General features: G+C 32.2%; 1 protein-coding gene across 1 annotated transcript in view; it reads left to right on the forward strand.

Annotated features, from left to right (window-relative positions):
* Positions 1-15,831, forward strand: part of LOC118183105 (uncharacterized) — a 109,365-nt gene that overhangs the window by 47,644 nt on the left and 45,890 nt on the right. Inside the window, exon 8 of the mRNA XM_085811028.1 lies at positions 8,197-8,287. Within this exon, the coding sequence (XP_085667154.1) occupies positions 8,197-8,287 (91 nt within the window). The remainder of the gene's footprint in view (positions 1-8,196; positions 8,288-15,831) is intronic.

A 15,831-nucleotide genomic window follows, 5' to 3' on the forward strand; every position in this document is an offset into this window, starting at 1 on the left:
TATTTCTTTTTGATTGTATTAATTTTAATATTATATTAATAACATACCATCTTTTTCCGAAAATAAGACACTGTCTTACTTTCTTTTTTGGTCCAAAATACGCGCTAGGGCTTATTTTCAGGGGAGGGCAAAAATAAAAGTATATTTATATATTTTTTTATTTAATATTTATTTTACACAGAATACAGAAATTTAAATTTATTCAATTACAGTCATGTCATCTTCTTCTGGAAATCGTCATAAATAAAATTCTGAATTATATTCTGATTTTCTTCCAAATCCATTTCCTGTTGAATCATCGGTTCGAATCTCTCACGTCTTGCGATATAGCTATCGTTAAATGAATACTTCTTGTCTAAGTAGCCTGTTTGTAGTGCATTGGAAACATCACTATCAGTTATTTTGTCCCATGAATTTTTTACCAAATTCACAACTTCTTGTAAGCCTGGTTTTACAAAATTACCTCAATGATTTCTCACCATTCTGTTTTCTATATATTCATTGATTTCCATCCGCAAATGATCCTTGAATGGCTTGTTTATTGCAACATCAAGTGTCTGGAGGTAACCAGTCATTCCTGCCAGAATCGTTATTTGATCAATCTTCCTCTCAGCAAGAAAGTTTTTCATGTCTTTAGCGCGGTGAGTATTGGCTGAATCCCAAACTAGTAAACCTCTATTCTGACCCCTCAACAGTGGGGGCAGCATAAAATCAACCCACTTTCTTATAACTGCTTGGGTGCACCAGGCGTTTTCACTTTCAATGACATAAATTCCTGAAACACGTTGAATCTGGTCTTTTTTACATTTAGTGATTAAAAATGACAATACTTTCTTGCCATCTAGATGAATCGCCAAAATACAGGTAACACGTGCACTATCATAACCGGTAGGAGGAACGTAAATTGACGAAGAAGCCTTGTGGTGAACTGTAGTTTGAGCTCCTTGGCCTAGGAATACCGTGGTCTCATCCATAGCAATCATGTTGGAGAGTTGGTATTTCGAAAAATTGATGCCATCAACGAAAAGCTTAAACACAAGTGCACGCTTAACAACTTCATTGTCTTCCAGCTTAAACAATGTTGTTGATCTCCTTAGAGACAGCTCATATCATTTAAGGAAGTTGTCCAACCAGTGCGACAATGCTTTAAATTCTTCTGTGGATATATCAAATTCAATTGCTGTTTAGAGGGCAAATTTTTGAATATCAGCCCTGCACACAACCAAAGCCATTGCTCTCCTGCCTGCAATCCATTCTCAGATGCAATCTTCCAACTCAGAAAATAACGGCTGCCGACCTGATCCAACTCTGCGTTTTTTCTCATTTTCTTGGTCCACCAGTTGACACAGGTAATCGTAGTCTGCACTCATTTACGAACCATACGGAGATCCAGCATCTTCTCTTTACAGAATGCTACAAGATTTACAACCCTGCAGTCTTCCACGATTCCCTTTTTGTACTCGATGGAATAGCTCTTTCGTTTTGTACTTATTTTAACTGGGGTTAAAAATTATTCACTTTATTTTTAAATAAAATTACGTATGAGGAAATAATCAGACTTACAAGACTGAAATGAATGAATGTTGTATACCTGCACTGTCGCTCAATGTAGACTGCTGCCTTATGTTGTATTTTTAACCAGTTCGCCATTAGGAAAATCGCAGACATTTCGTGCCATTTTTCGCATCCAAAGGTAAACTTTTTGTGTCTAAAACTGGGCTCAGAGTATTTCTTTCCCCCTTTCACCACCTGTGAAAGCCTGTTTAGAAGTTCTGTTCAAATCAGATTGAACAGTGTACTTGTCACACTGAAGGATGGTGAATAACAAGCCCCTAAGGGGCAACATAAAACACAAAGACTGGTGTAGTCCTTAGAGCAGCTATTTTTCCCTTTGCACCCAACCCCACTTCCACTTCCACTTCCTGCACCCAACCCCAAATCTATTGCAATCTATTACAATGTAAATGTAATTTTTAATTGTCAAGAAAAAGCTTTATATAAAGTAAAAATAAGGGCATTAGCTAGTATTTGAAATGTCCTTGAATTTTGTTTTATTATTTTCTTGATGTCCTGTAACAAAAGAGAATTTAATCGTTAAGAATTGAAAATAGCATTCAAATCCCTTTATTCTTTAATAGAAAGGGAGAAAGCTGTTGTGGATCTCATAAGATATGTTGAGGAGGTAGCTATTTGAAGAAAGTGTCCCCATCCTTTACTTTCCTGAAACAGCCTCGCTGTGATCCTAATGCGACACCGCTGAGAAAATAAGTAACCCATCAATCACCCCTTTTGATTTTCGACTCATTCTTTGGGGGTTGGGAAAAGGTCGCTGCGTCGTATGTGTCTCGGGGGTTACGGTTTAGCCCAAATTTCACCCCGACGAGAGTCTGCCGATGCTAAAGGATGACGATGCCTTTCCTGTGAACGTATCTCTCTCGGGGCGAACGGTGAACTGGTTAAGATAAATTCCAAGAATTAATCTGAAGCGAACTGTAGAGGTAAACAATTAATTTCTTGGAATATTTTGTTTCAAACATTTCTCTGAAATACGAGTATTAGGAAAGCTAAACATATTATTACTTATACTTAATAAATCAACAGCATTTTTTAATGAATTCTTTTGGTCACATTATTTTAACTAGGGATTATTTTCGGGGCATGTTTTATTTTACAAAAAGTTCCGAAAATCACGAAAGGGCTTATTTTCGGTGGATGTCTTATTTTCAAAAAAAGACGGTATTATTTATAATATATTAACATTGTCGTATTTGTTAATATTCTATTAATTAATTTTAATATTAATAGTATATTATTTTGGTATTTTATTTCCTTTTCGTAATTCCTTTCGATAATATTTTATGATTTTGTCAGTGTAATGATTGTTACATAAAACAAGGGAACAGAACTAGGTGGCAAAAACACACGCTAACACAAGACTACATTTATTCACAGCACAGACTGAACAACTTGTACTTCTACATAGGCTTACTCAGCTTGGAATCTTATGGATGCCAAATGGCCCCAGATTTGGTGTGAGCTTAAAATAAACATACATTAATCAACCATCATAAAAAAAATATTGTTAACATACTGGGGGGGGGATGGCCTGTTAGAACATCAAATATTATAGCATTACATGAAATAAAATATTCATACTTATGTAGTTTTACAAATTATCAAATGTAACACTTATACAAACTCAGCAAAGTGAATGAGCGTTTTCTTCATAAATCAGTAATTCCTTTATTCTCTTGGTAGCAAATTATTTGCTTATATTTATTCACAATCCACTCATTTTTTTTTTTAAACACTTTCTCAAATTGTAAATCTGTCTTCTAGCTATGCTTTCTCTTTCTAATTCTGCTTTCTAATTGGGAAGGCAATGTTTTTCATAACAATTTAGTTTCATATCAACCATCAATAACTCTCAGATCCTTTTTGAATTGCTCAGTTAAACACTTGTCAGTAACATATAATTAATCCCTATTTCTTATGCCTAAGCTTTCGGTTTCCCATAACACTTGAACATCTGTTCCTGTATTTAAGTTTGAAGATACCAAATTTACACAACTAGATTTATTGCAACTCTGCTGAATTCCCTGCAGAATAAAACCAAAAATTGTGGGTATGCAATCAAGAGTTTTATTTATTTTCTGAAACCCAGAACTCTAATAGTATTCCAAAACATGTCTCCTCCAATTATTATGATTAGGTACTGATCATCATTTTTACATTTATCAGCTAAAATAATACCCTGGCTTTTCAGAATATTCTGCATTTTATCATCTGGAATAAATATTGACATGGTCCTAATTGTATCAGTAATTAATGGCTCAATTTCAATAAATTTATCTGAACTATCAGAGTTCGTACGGTCCTTAAGAGTCCTTAAATTTTTTGGAATCAATTTTTGGTCCTTAAAAGTCCTTAATTTTTGCCAAAATCAGCAAGAGGTCCTTAATTTTAATCATTTAAAATTTCTGTCTGTTTTTATGACTGCCATTTTGAGTGTGAATTAGTATTTTGGAGGAATATTTTTGGGCGATTCACTGACACGTATGGTTATCTTTTGAATGGGTTATAATTTGTTTCTATTTCTAATATAAATTATGGGATACTCAAGTTTCTAAGCAAGAAGTGAAACATAATCATTCAGAAATTCATTTTTTCTAATAAAGAAATCTTAAACAACTTTTCACTTTTAGGGATGTGAATTATTTTATTAAACGGTTCTAAATTTGGCGACTTGTTAACATTTTGGTGATTTTAGGATCAGTTTCTATAGAAAATTTTTAATTCCGAGATCTGAGAATTTTTAGACGATTTTTTTAAAACATCACAACATTGATAAATTTCATTAAAATAATGGTAATGTATTGAAATTTTATTTGAAAAATAACATTAAAATAAAACATCTCTATTTTTCGCTGTCATATTATAAATTTTCATTTTGGCAACTTATTATACAATATTATAAATCTGAAAAATAAGGCATAATGCTATAAAGCGTAATTAACGAAACAGCTAACAAGAGCAAAATTAGCTATGTAATTAATTAAAATAATGTCTTTTTAATTTTTTCATAGTAAGCGTTTTCCCCGTCTTAGAATATTCTCAGAATATGCGTCAATTTTCTCTATAAAATTCCTTTTTTTTCCCCAAAATATTTCTGCCTTTTTGCTGTTACAGATAATTTTTCTCTAGTATTTTAGTCATTGCAGCTTGGAAAGTTTAGATGGATTTGAAGGCAAGATTTATAGACCAACGATTCTAGAAGATTTGAGAAATATGTGACAAAATGAAAAATGTCTCCATGGTATCAACACGGATGTATTTTACAGAAAGTTTGTGATGAATTTCTTACTTTTTGGAGAACGTCTGGAAGAACAATGAAAACAATATTTGAATGTTTTACTTCTGATACTAGAATCTTTTTCTCAACGTATTTATCTTCCCTTTATTTTCTTTACTTTTCACTAGACACTTGCATGGAAAATATCAACAATGCTTCTAATCTTATCACTTGAGCGGGCATTATAGAAAAGGAGTTTTTTTATTAATAAAGAAATTGAAAACTTACAATTTAAAAGATCCATCTAATATGTCTTAATGCATAATACACAGAGCTGGCACTAAGCATTTTCCCATCTGATGCAATTTCTGTGGATCCTAAATTCAAATTTTTGCATCAAATGCATCAAATTTTTGATGCTTGATTATGTTTTCATGGCCGCTATACGCGGAAGAAATATACTATATCATTAAGTTTATCGTTAATAAATGTTATTTCTATGTTCTGTGAAAACTTGAAGTTTTGATTGCCAATTAATTGTAATGTTCTTCCAACCTGACTCCTGAAAACGAAACAACTTAGAAATTATGACTCATGAGACACCATTCAAACTTATTCTTTGCATCTAGTGAAACTTAAAAATAATACAAAACAACCTATCATCTCTAGTACTTTAATCGCTTATTGGAACATTGAAGTATATTAACTGGGCTACAATCCCTTGGAACTCTACACAAAGCTAAAACACTAACTGCATCAAACAGAGCCTGACTAACTTTCAACACTTCACAACTGTGTCTATATCAGGCCTTTCAGGTTTGTTGTAATGAGCAGGTCTCTCTCTAGACAAGCAATAGCGGTAACAACCTCCAGTCTTTTGTTATGAGTCATGCTGATTATGATCTTACTTCTCATTTTAACCTATGCCTTTTGACATAAAATCTACCTGCTATTTACTAAACTGACTAAGTATGTGACAAAATGAGACATTAAAAAAAAAATCGACATAAAGCTAACTATTAGTAAAACGTAAATGTCACTTATCTTCTTTCAAATATGTCCTACTATTATAAGTGTAAAATAGTTAATGCTACTTGTTAAATTTCATACAGTTTTATTCTCAAACTTATTAATAATTATGTTAATTAATTCATGATTAGTAATAATGCATACTACTGAGGGATCTATTTTATTTTTAGAATGGTATTACAAAAGTGAAAATCGGGCATAGAATAATATTTTTAATTGAATTTATTCAGTTCCCATTTGCTCATAGGTCCTTAATTTTTTCATTAATGCTCTTTAAAAGTCCTTAAAAGTACATAATTTTTGTGTGCAGAAATGTGTACGAACCCTGACTATATCTGCTTTTTAATTTTATTTTAACTACATCATATAATTTTTTGGTTGCTTTTGATGAACCAAAAGAATAAACTGATAATCTTTTCTTACTTATAGGCTTTAATTTTAAGGAATTAGCTAAAAGTTTGGTGCATCAATAACGTTCAGATCTATTATATAACAAAATATGTGCAATTTTTTAAATGTTTGTCTGATTTACCAAACTAGCAAAACTGAGCATGTCAACAACAATATACTGGGTTTTGATACTGTTGAATTACATTACATAATGACTGCATTGTTTTCTGATTCACTTATAATTGCATCAACTGGGCTTTGCTTTTCAGCTTTATTTTGATAATTTTCATTATACAACTGATAATTATGGGATTTACTTTTGCAATACTTACATTCAAATGTTAATTTACTCATACAACTTAAATGGTTTTCAATTTATTTTCCCGATGTTCTGCTGTTTTAAATTCACTAAACTTGTGATCTGGGCTATTACAAAATACACAATTCCTTTTAATAGTGGTAGCATAACATCCTATTGGCCTCACATGATCTCAATCTTTTATTATAATTAGATTTTCTAAAATTATTTCTAGCTTCGTTATTATAAGTCTCTTTTAATTTTAGGTGAATTAGGTTTTGCTTGAAGGAAATTTGTTCTTTCCTTAGACTGAATTTCATCCTCTATAAACATAAGTATGTCCTAGAAAATTAAATCACTCAGCCATTTTCTATTAAACTTCAAGACAAGCTCTTTTGGCATTTTGTCCAATATTACCAGCGTTAACAAATTACCAAATGTATCAGTTTTCATACCTAAACCTTCCAAGTTTCTAATTTGTCCTTCAATTTTATCAAAGAATTTTCTCAAACTATGTCTTGCAAATTATGAACAGCAGGAATTTTCAATAAATTATTCATATCTGTTTGGATTAAGGTATTAGTATTACCAAACCTATTTGTGAGTATATTAAGCGCTGCCTCGTAATTTCCTTCTGTAATTGCTAGCCCAGCAATCGAGCTCACAGCTTGACCACTCACATATGAATTATAAGATAAATCTATCTTAGAAAGAGTAGAATTTTTATCGATAGCCGACTCAATTTGACTGAAAAATTCTAACCACGATGATGGATCCCCGCAAAATTACTTGATAATAAGTTTAGGAAGTTTTAAAGTTCTGTTTTCATTTACCATAAGGGCAGTAAGTGGAGTATCAGACGTTTCAGGACCCTTCAAATTCGCTATACTTCCAAATTGAAAGTTTTCTGAATAATCTATGGAAGTAGCTACATCGTTTTCAATTTCAGCAACAGGCAACAAAGCCTCAGTACCTAAGTTTAAATCACAAAGCATGCTTTCTTTTTCAAATGTTAACTTCAGTTTTTCATTCAGTGTATCTAAAGCAACACTACTTTGATCTTTAAACATTTTTTCACATGCTGTTTAACAATTCTGTAGTAGCAGCTCTAACTGACTTGTGCTTATACTTTGATTTGTCTAACATGTCCATTTTTACTTATTTTATTACATACAATGTTACTGTATTCAAAATAACACTTCTAATTCAATATACAACAAACATATAGATTAAACAAACAACTTAAATTCATAACACATGCAATATTCTGGTTTCAATTATTACAAATACAGACCTGCTCTTTAAACTACTTCAAATTCTAACACCTCCCTAACTGTCCAAACATTTCTACAACTCCCAATAAATCGTTTCAGCATCCACAAATTGGAACGAAACTAACCAGCTCACCTCAAACAATTCACCGCCTTTCACCTCGTAATTTTCCCTCTTCAGTGCCTTACCTCACAACAGATTTTTATTTTTACCCCCAAAAAATCTGTTGTGAGGTAAGGTGTTGTGAGGTTTTTACCCCCCCCCCCCCCAAAAAAAAAAATCAGGAAAAATGATTACCTTGGCAAATATTGGGAGAACAAATTGACAAGTATAGTGGCATTAATAAAAAAGTAATTGGAAAGATCTTGTTTTTAAATACGAACATAACGATTATAAATTATTACTTCTCTTTTAGGGGTTTAATGAAGAAGATATTGGAACTGACAAAACTGCCAAAGAAAGCCCTACTAAGGCTAAAAAGGAGAAGAAAAAGCGGTCAGCTAAACGTAAGTTCTTAGAATTTTTATTAGGAATTATTTTTATTTAGAAGGGCTGATGGATGAATGATACTGTAGCTCTTCTAGTATCCTTAATTATAATGAACCAGACACAACTGACAGCAAAACACAGCCAAAAAGGTAAAAGGGCATGACTAATTCAGTCTGCAACTGTATCAGACAGAGCAAGAACCCAGAACGCTCTTAGATTCTTGACTAGAGAAACTCTTGCTGCTAGCAAGATCCTCACATAATGGGGACAATGTTTATCTTTTAGATAATTTGTGTCTATGCGTTCAGTATTAATAGTCAATTATCATTATTGTATTGTTAATAGAGTTTCTTGTAAATATTTAATAAATGCATTTTTAATTCAGTATGCAGTAAGTAATACACAACCTAACCACAAAATATAAACCAATCAGCTACCAATTCTTACGTGGAGTCGGTTGAAGGCATTGCTTTACAATGTTTGCACAGTGAGGACGGATGTTGTCATCCATAAACACAAAGTCTGTGCCCATGGCACCCTTAAACAAACATACATGTTGTTTCAGAATGATATCCTGATAAATTTGGCCTGTCATGGTTTTGATCTGAACATACAGGTCTGTTCTGGAGGACAGTATAATTCTACTCCAAATGAGCATTGGAAAACATCACACAAACCCACCGTGATGATGTCAACATTGCATGTGTTCTACTCCAGGCTAACCATTGGTGACATTGAGGTTGCTGTAAGCATAAATACATCTGACAGGCCTGCGAACATCTTTCCTAAATCCATGTCTGTACATGGTTTGTTCTGAAACTGTCGTACCCTCGGCTGAAGATAGCTGATGAGACAGGTCTGATGCTGGGTTCTGTCTGCTCCTTTTGGCAGTTACTTCTAAATACCGGTTGTCATTCAGCATTGTAACTTGGGAGGTGACCTACTGACATTTTCATCATTTTGGAATTGTTGTCAAAGTCTAGAGATGGCACTTTGGGCTATTCCAAGTTCTTCAAATACTTCCATCTGCCTATGCCCACATTCCAGGTGGCTGAAAATTATACCTTGTAAAAAATCACCTAATCATCCTCTTTGTCTTAAGTATTCAGTTGTGGTAATGAGCAGTTTACAGAATGCTTGTGAACAGTTTCACTTCTTAGCTACTATTCCTTATATACACTTCTCTTACACTCTCATCATTGTGATGCACTATTGACATCATCCAATGGCTTCCTGTAATTTGCATAATATTCTTGAAGATGTGTCTACAGGTGAAAGTTTTACTTTAGAGTTCGATTTCAAACTAATTTAAAATTATCTGTAATTTATAGACATGAGTGTATTTTAAATTTCCAAATGGAATAATTTTCTTCTGTTAACATTTTAATGTGAATTGCTTCTTTCAGAATAGAGATTATTACTCATTACAATTAATTTTAAACCTTATAACTAATACTCATATACTTTATATAATACAGCAACAAGAAAAATTTTAATACTTTATGTGACTTTAATCCTACTACAGTATACCGTATTTTAGAATTTCAAATTTGTAGTAGCATTTTCAAATCATTTAAAGTATTATAACTTTCTTAAGATAACTGCAGAAATTTGAAGCAACATTGAAAGAACCAATCAAATTTGCTCAATAAAATTTTAAGGAAAGAAATGATGTGAAATATCAAACTTCAGAAACTTGAAAATGATTTGAAAGTATCTTTTACTACACTAAGCTAGTGATTATCATAGCATCAAATTCACAGGTGATATTTTTGAAAAGAGTCGTTTTTAACAAGTTGGATAAGAAGCTCGTTTTGACAAAGTAGTGAAAATGTGAAGAAATTGCTTGGTTTACATATGGAAAAATTAAGTAAAATTATTTCGTGATCTTAACAAGTATCATTTAATGATATTGAGGATAAGATTAAATTAGTTTGAAAATATAGCCATATAAAGTAATTGAAAAAATTTAAAGGATTCAAGTGAAAATATAGCCATATAAAGTAATTGGAAAAACCTTTAAAGGATTCAAACTTGTTGAAATCACCAATGAATTGTACTTAATCTAATTCCATTTTCATTTTGCAAAATATGCATTTTTCAAAAATGAATATGAAGGACTAAAAATTGTGAAGTCTTTTTTTTTTAAATTTTTGGTACTTATGTATTAGTGCAACCACTATAGTAGAAGTTACCAGCTTTTCAGGATGTGCATAGCAGTTCTTCAGTTATAACATGCAGAGTTGCAGTGTTTTTATATGTCCTTTTTGTATTATGAGTTCTAGTGGTTTGAATAGACAAATTAGAGCCGAGTTAAATTTTTAAAGGCCCTAAGCACTCAAAAGATTTTGGTATCCCCACATGTGTTTACACCAGTTTTTCTTCCCTCCTTTTCCATCCCAGTTTTGGCTTAGCTGTACCATGTATTCCGTTGTAAAATCAGCAATGGGATTTATTTTTTGTGCCTATTTTCCTAAATGCCTGTGGCCCTTTTTTGTGGTGTCCTCTTTCTTTAATGCCCTAAGCATGTGCTTAATGGTTTAGCTCAGCCTGAGAAAAATAGTGATATTTTTTGCATAAACTAAATTTTAAAATAGGTACATGTGATATTTGCGTGTAATGGAAGAAACTGTAATAAAATTTCTGTGGGAATACAGTATTTTGCTGCAAAATCATTAAAATAAACAATCGCTTTAAATCTGTTTATAAAGTGATTGCCACAAAATTTATACCAAAACAATTCTACTTGTAAGTATGTACTAAATGGTATGTGTGTTTCCTTTCTTATTTTTAAGTTCTGAAAATGCATATCATTTGTTTGGTGCAGTATAACTCCCAATGGGTTTTGTGGCAAAAAACCTCAATCAAGCAACCAACTATACTAAAACAGAAGAAGCAGAAATCTATTTTAAATAAATTTATATGTTGATTTTTCAGTTGAAATACCTAATTAAAACATAAAATATGTGTATAATAATATATATATGTTTAATAAATAAGTTTTACAATGATGACTTTTCATTCTTTTTCATCTGTAAAATGTCACAAAAATGCAACAAAGTGGTTGTGCTAATATGTAACTACCAAATTTTGTAATATTTTTAGCAAAAGTGAGTGTCTGGATGCATTTATGAATCAATGCATTAAGCTAGAAAATCTTGCTGCATGTAAAAATTTTGTTTTAATATCCTGAAGGATTATTGGCTTTGAATTGAATTATTCGTAGGTATTCTGAAATGAAATAGAATGCATGAAAAAATATATCATTGCCAAAATTGCAATCTGCATAATTTATAAAATCTTTTGAAGCAGTTTCAAATTTGTCATGTTTTTGGCATGGGGGATTAGATCTCATTTTAGAAGAGTAACTTGGTTGCTCTGAGCAGTTTTCAGGTTTTTACCTTGTTTACTCGCATGTTTCACCTCTTTTTTCCTTAAATTTACAACCTGCAAATAGAGAAGGAAATTTATGCAGTGTATGCAATTTGTGAAAAGAGGGGTAGTAATTGTTTAACCTATTAACGGTTTCACCCGTATTTTCTTGTTCTTTTATGCAGGTCTCTTAACGGTTCGTTACGGATTATTGTTAGCTTAAATGTACCCTCGAAAACGGACAGTCCCGTGTTTTTGTATCAGGGAAAAAATGCGCCAAAAACGACTAGCCCGTATTTTTGTAACTCTTCGAACCCCCATTGCCTAAGGGGACAAGGGTCCATGCAATCCTGACGACAATGGGTAATGGCTGTCATTAGCGTGGGGAGAAATCTTATCGATGTTTTGGGATAAACATCAATTGGAATTCCCATTGAATTTGAATTCTAAAGAAACAAATTTATTACCAGTTACAAAGTGGATTCATATATAAATTACCTTTATTTTTAAATATCATGTTCTTCGCGCTTAAACCATAAAACTTCAATTAAACAGCAATACCGCAAAATAAATTTTAAATGAGCATATCTTTAGAATTTCCGATACACAGTCTCACCCGTTGGAGATAATTTTTTTATATTATTATTTTCATACAGTAATGCCTTTGTTCGATTTGAAATCGTTGAGTTTCTTAATAAAAAATTCATTGAAGTTTTACGAAATATAAAACAGATAATAAAACAAATTCAAAATCTTGGCTTCAAGATGCCCATATTAGGGTGGAAATGTATGTTATTCAAAATTGGATGGGTCTAGGTACCGTTGTTTTATCACAATGCGAGAAACATACATACATTTATGCAGGTTATTCATTATTTAATTTCAAGGCAGATAGCCCTCGAGTGCTTTGCGGTAATCTAATAAACCAAAACCATTATTTAATATCTTTAAATATAATACAGGGCTGTAATATTTGGTAGCAACAGTTTGAAAATTGAACTGACATAGTTTTCAAAGCAAAATGCCAAAATGAAGTTAAAAGACCTTCTCGGCTAAAGTCCTTTCGGCTAAAAATAATGTATCGTGTAATTTAATGGGAATACGAGATTAAATAATTCTCTTTAAAAAATTCTTCTACAAATTTATATCACGAATAATAAAAACATGAGGCTCTCTTGATAAATTTATAAATCTTATACGTCTGACAATGCGATTCAATTTTTTGATTTTGTAATTTAAGAACCTATTATTCTTGTTATTACAGGAATTTAGCAAAGAGGCTATTAAGTAATCTCTTATTATCATTAATCCATGCGATAAATTATTATTATTATTATTATTACTTTTGGTTTAGTCTTTTACTTCCAAGTATCCTTTTACCTCAAATAATCGAAAAGATATATAAATTTAAAACAAAATTCGCCCCGAAATCAGAAATTAGGTTACGAATTTCATGCAAATTTTATTTCAAAAGCTATTTTACGCTATGTAAAATGATGCAAACTTAGAAATTTTGAGATTTTTAGTTTATTCTTTAAATGGAAATATGCGCAAAATATTACTTCAACATTAAATTTTAAAAACTCTAAATCGAATTATTATCATCCGTAAACGGTCTGTGTACGAAATTTGAACTCAATAGCTTATCGAGAAGTAGTTAAAAAATCAACGACGAGCTTTTGATTAAACACCGTGAATGAACTGAATACAATTTTTGGAACAGCTCTATTTTAAACACTTTGGAAAGATCGGTAAGTTGTTGATATAGCATAACCGTTATTTTTATAACAGTCTTGGCATTATGAAACGTGTAAGCGACATTCATAAGCGATTCCCGACAATTTTGTTCATTTGTCAAAGTGGCTGCTTTTGAAAATATTGTGAAGCTCATTCGATGTGTTCCACTATCTATGATACTTATTATCGATATTTAATTGTGCTCTATTTCTATACAGAAATATTAGTAAAATTAAGAGAGGTCAAATATTTAACTATTTGAGTTATATAACTACTTATACTGTCTCAAGAAATTTTGTGTCATTTTGTAAAAATAATCTTTTCTTTAAAATTCCTTTTTCCCCCTACCCCCTATGCGTAGGGATTTTATTACTATTCTGATGAATGGAAGGTTTGTAGAGACATTATACATTTTTTTTAACAGCAAGAGACATTCAAAATGAGGAATGCCCTACCCAGGACTCGAACCACGGACTTCTCGAATGCGTGCCGAGCGTACTGACACCACGAAGGCATGCTAAAAGGGCAGGAAAAAATACTGTATATACTCCCCCCCCTTTTAAAGGGTGACTGGGGATAAGGGGACCGAATCGCCAAATCCCTGCGGCGGAGAATCATCATCCACCACCTTTTTTGGTTTGGGCGCCACTATAGAAACATTAGGTTATTTCGAAGCAGGACATGTGAAATAGGAGCAATGCTTCGCCGGGACTCGAACCACGGACCTCTCGAATACACACCGAGCATGCTGACCATTACACCACAAAGGTATGCTAAGAAGGCGGGAGAAAATACCTTATAGGTTATGAAAACCAAGAGTTGAGTAGGTAGTTACAAATCTGACTAATAAATGCTCTACAAATACAACTTTTAATAATTTAGCAGAATTTTTTGGAAACGTATTTATATAGATTGTTGTAGAAATCGATACAGTTTGATCTCAGTTTAGAGGAGGGGTTGTTAATGAGCGTATTAAAAATGCTCTTCCCGCTCAAAGTGTTAACTGCTTTAAAATAATAATTCATAATCGCACTTGATCTGTTGTTTAAAATTTTTTCCCCTGAGATTTCTTTAAAAAGAAAGAATTACAATTGTATTTAATGCAGAAAATTTAATGGAGTTGGCATCTGCGCAAGAGGACGGAAACTATCAGGGAGGACTTTCTAAGGAGAACTAGATTTCCTTCACATTGAACGTAGAAAACTTTCACCGAACAAGCGTGTTCACCAGGATTTGAACTTATGTAGAATTACCAGTACTCAGCGGTTTTAGCGCTTGGCCACTGGGGCCCACAGACCGATTAAAAATCTTGTTTAGAAACCTTTCATCTTGATTTAGTGTGACAGGTGCCGTAGTTTGAAGGTTAGGGTTACATGAATACAGCAAAACACACGAGGACTATCTGCTTTTAAGGAAAGATATGCCTTCGTAGAGGACTTTTTAATGAGAAATGTTTCATATTCATGTTATACATAGGAAAAAACATGGAAAAATACCATTCAGCCATCATATTTGTTCGTCAGGGTGTAAATCTAAGTCGAACTACCAGTATTTACCGGCCACTAATATGGCCGTAGTTTAATAGGGGAAATAACTGTTGGATTGTAAGGCATCTAAATTACGAAATTTAAAAAAATTCACTTCTGAGGTAATCTTAAACCCAAATTAAGTTTTTTATTATAATTATGAAAGAGTTCAACTCATTTGTTAATTTTCAGATCGTTAAAATTAGTGTGGCTTTAATGAATGATTATTTAGACTTGTTACAGGAAACAAATATATCAAAAGTTTCCTTTAAAATATCAGGAATTATTGAAAAATCTTCTGTAATTTATAAACGAGAAAACGTATTTAACCAGATTTTACATGTGTGAAAAAATAATGAATTTTGATCTTCCCTAACATTTGTAATTATATTTCTAGTTCCAAATTCAAAGTGAGAAATCTAGTTGCCTGAAGCCAGAGAACACTATCGATTCTTCTTGGCTTCTATTTTCAGCGACAAAATAGATCAACTGCATGGAACTTTTATGATATTTCTCAACATGTAAACTAAATGTGTGTAAGTGTTTCTTAGAAAGCTCATCGGAAGTAGAATATCTCTATCTTGGTAGATAGATATCACGTGCTTTAATAAATTTAGCAAATCTAAACACAGGGCCGACAGTACTATGTTTGAGGCCTTTCTCTAACATAGTCGAATAGTGTATCGAATAGTCGAATAGTGAAATCACTCTACATCGCCCTCTTTTACTTACTTTTATCTCAAAATTATATATTGCATCCATAAAAATTTCTCTAAATTAATGTTATTTCAATTCGAAAACCATTTTATGCTTAAATACATCTTCCCAGAATACATCTTCCCAGATGTTTGTCTTTTACTCACTGAGAGTCAATGCTTCTTGAAAATGTCAATTCATGAATGAAAAATTATTTCTTGCTTTTCCGG

The sequence above is a fragment of the Stegodyphus dumicola genome, chromosome 2 (genome assembly GCF_044657685.1).
Source record: "Stegodyphus dumicola isolate Sdum_Otavi_A_Nest chromosome 2, ASM4465768v1".
In the NCBI taxonomy this organism is placed as follows: domain Eukaryota; kingdom Metazoa; phylum Arthropoda; class Arachnida; order Araneae; family Eresidae; genus Stegodyphus; species Stegodyphus dumicola.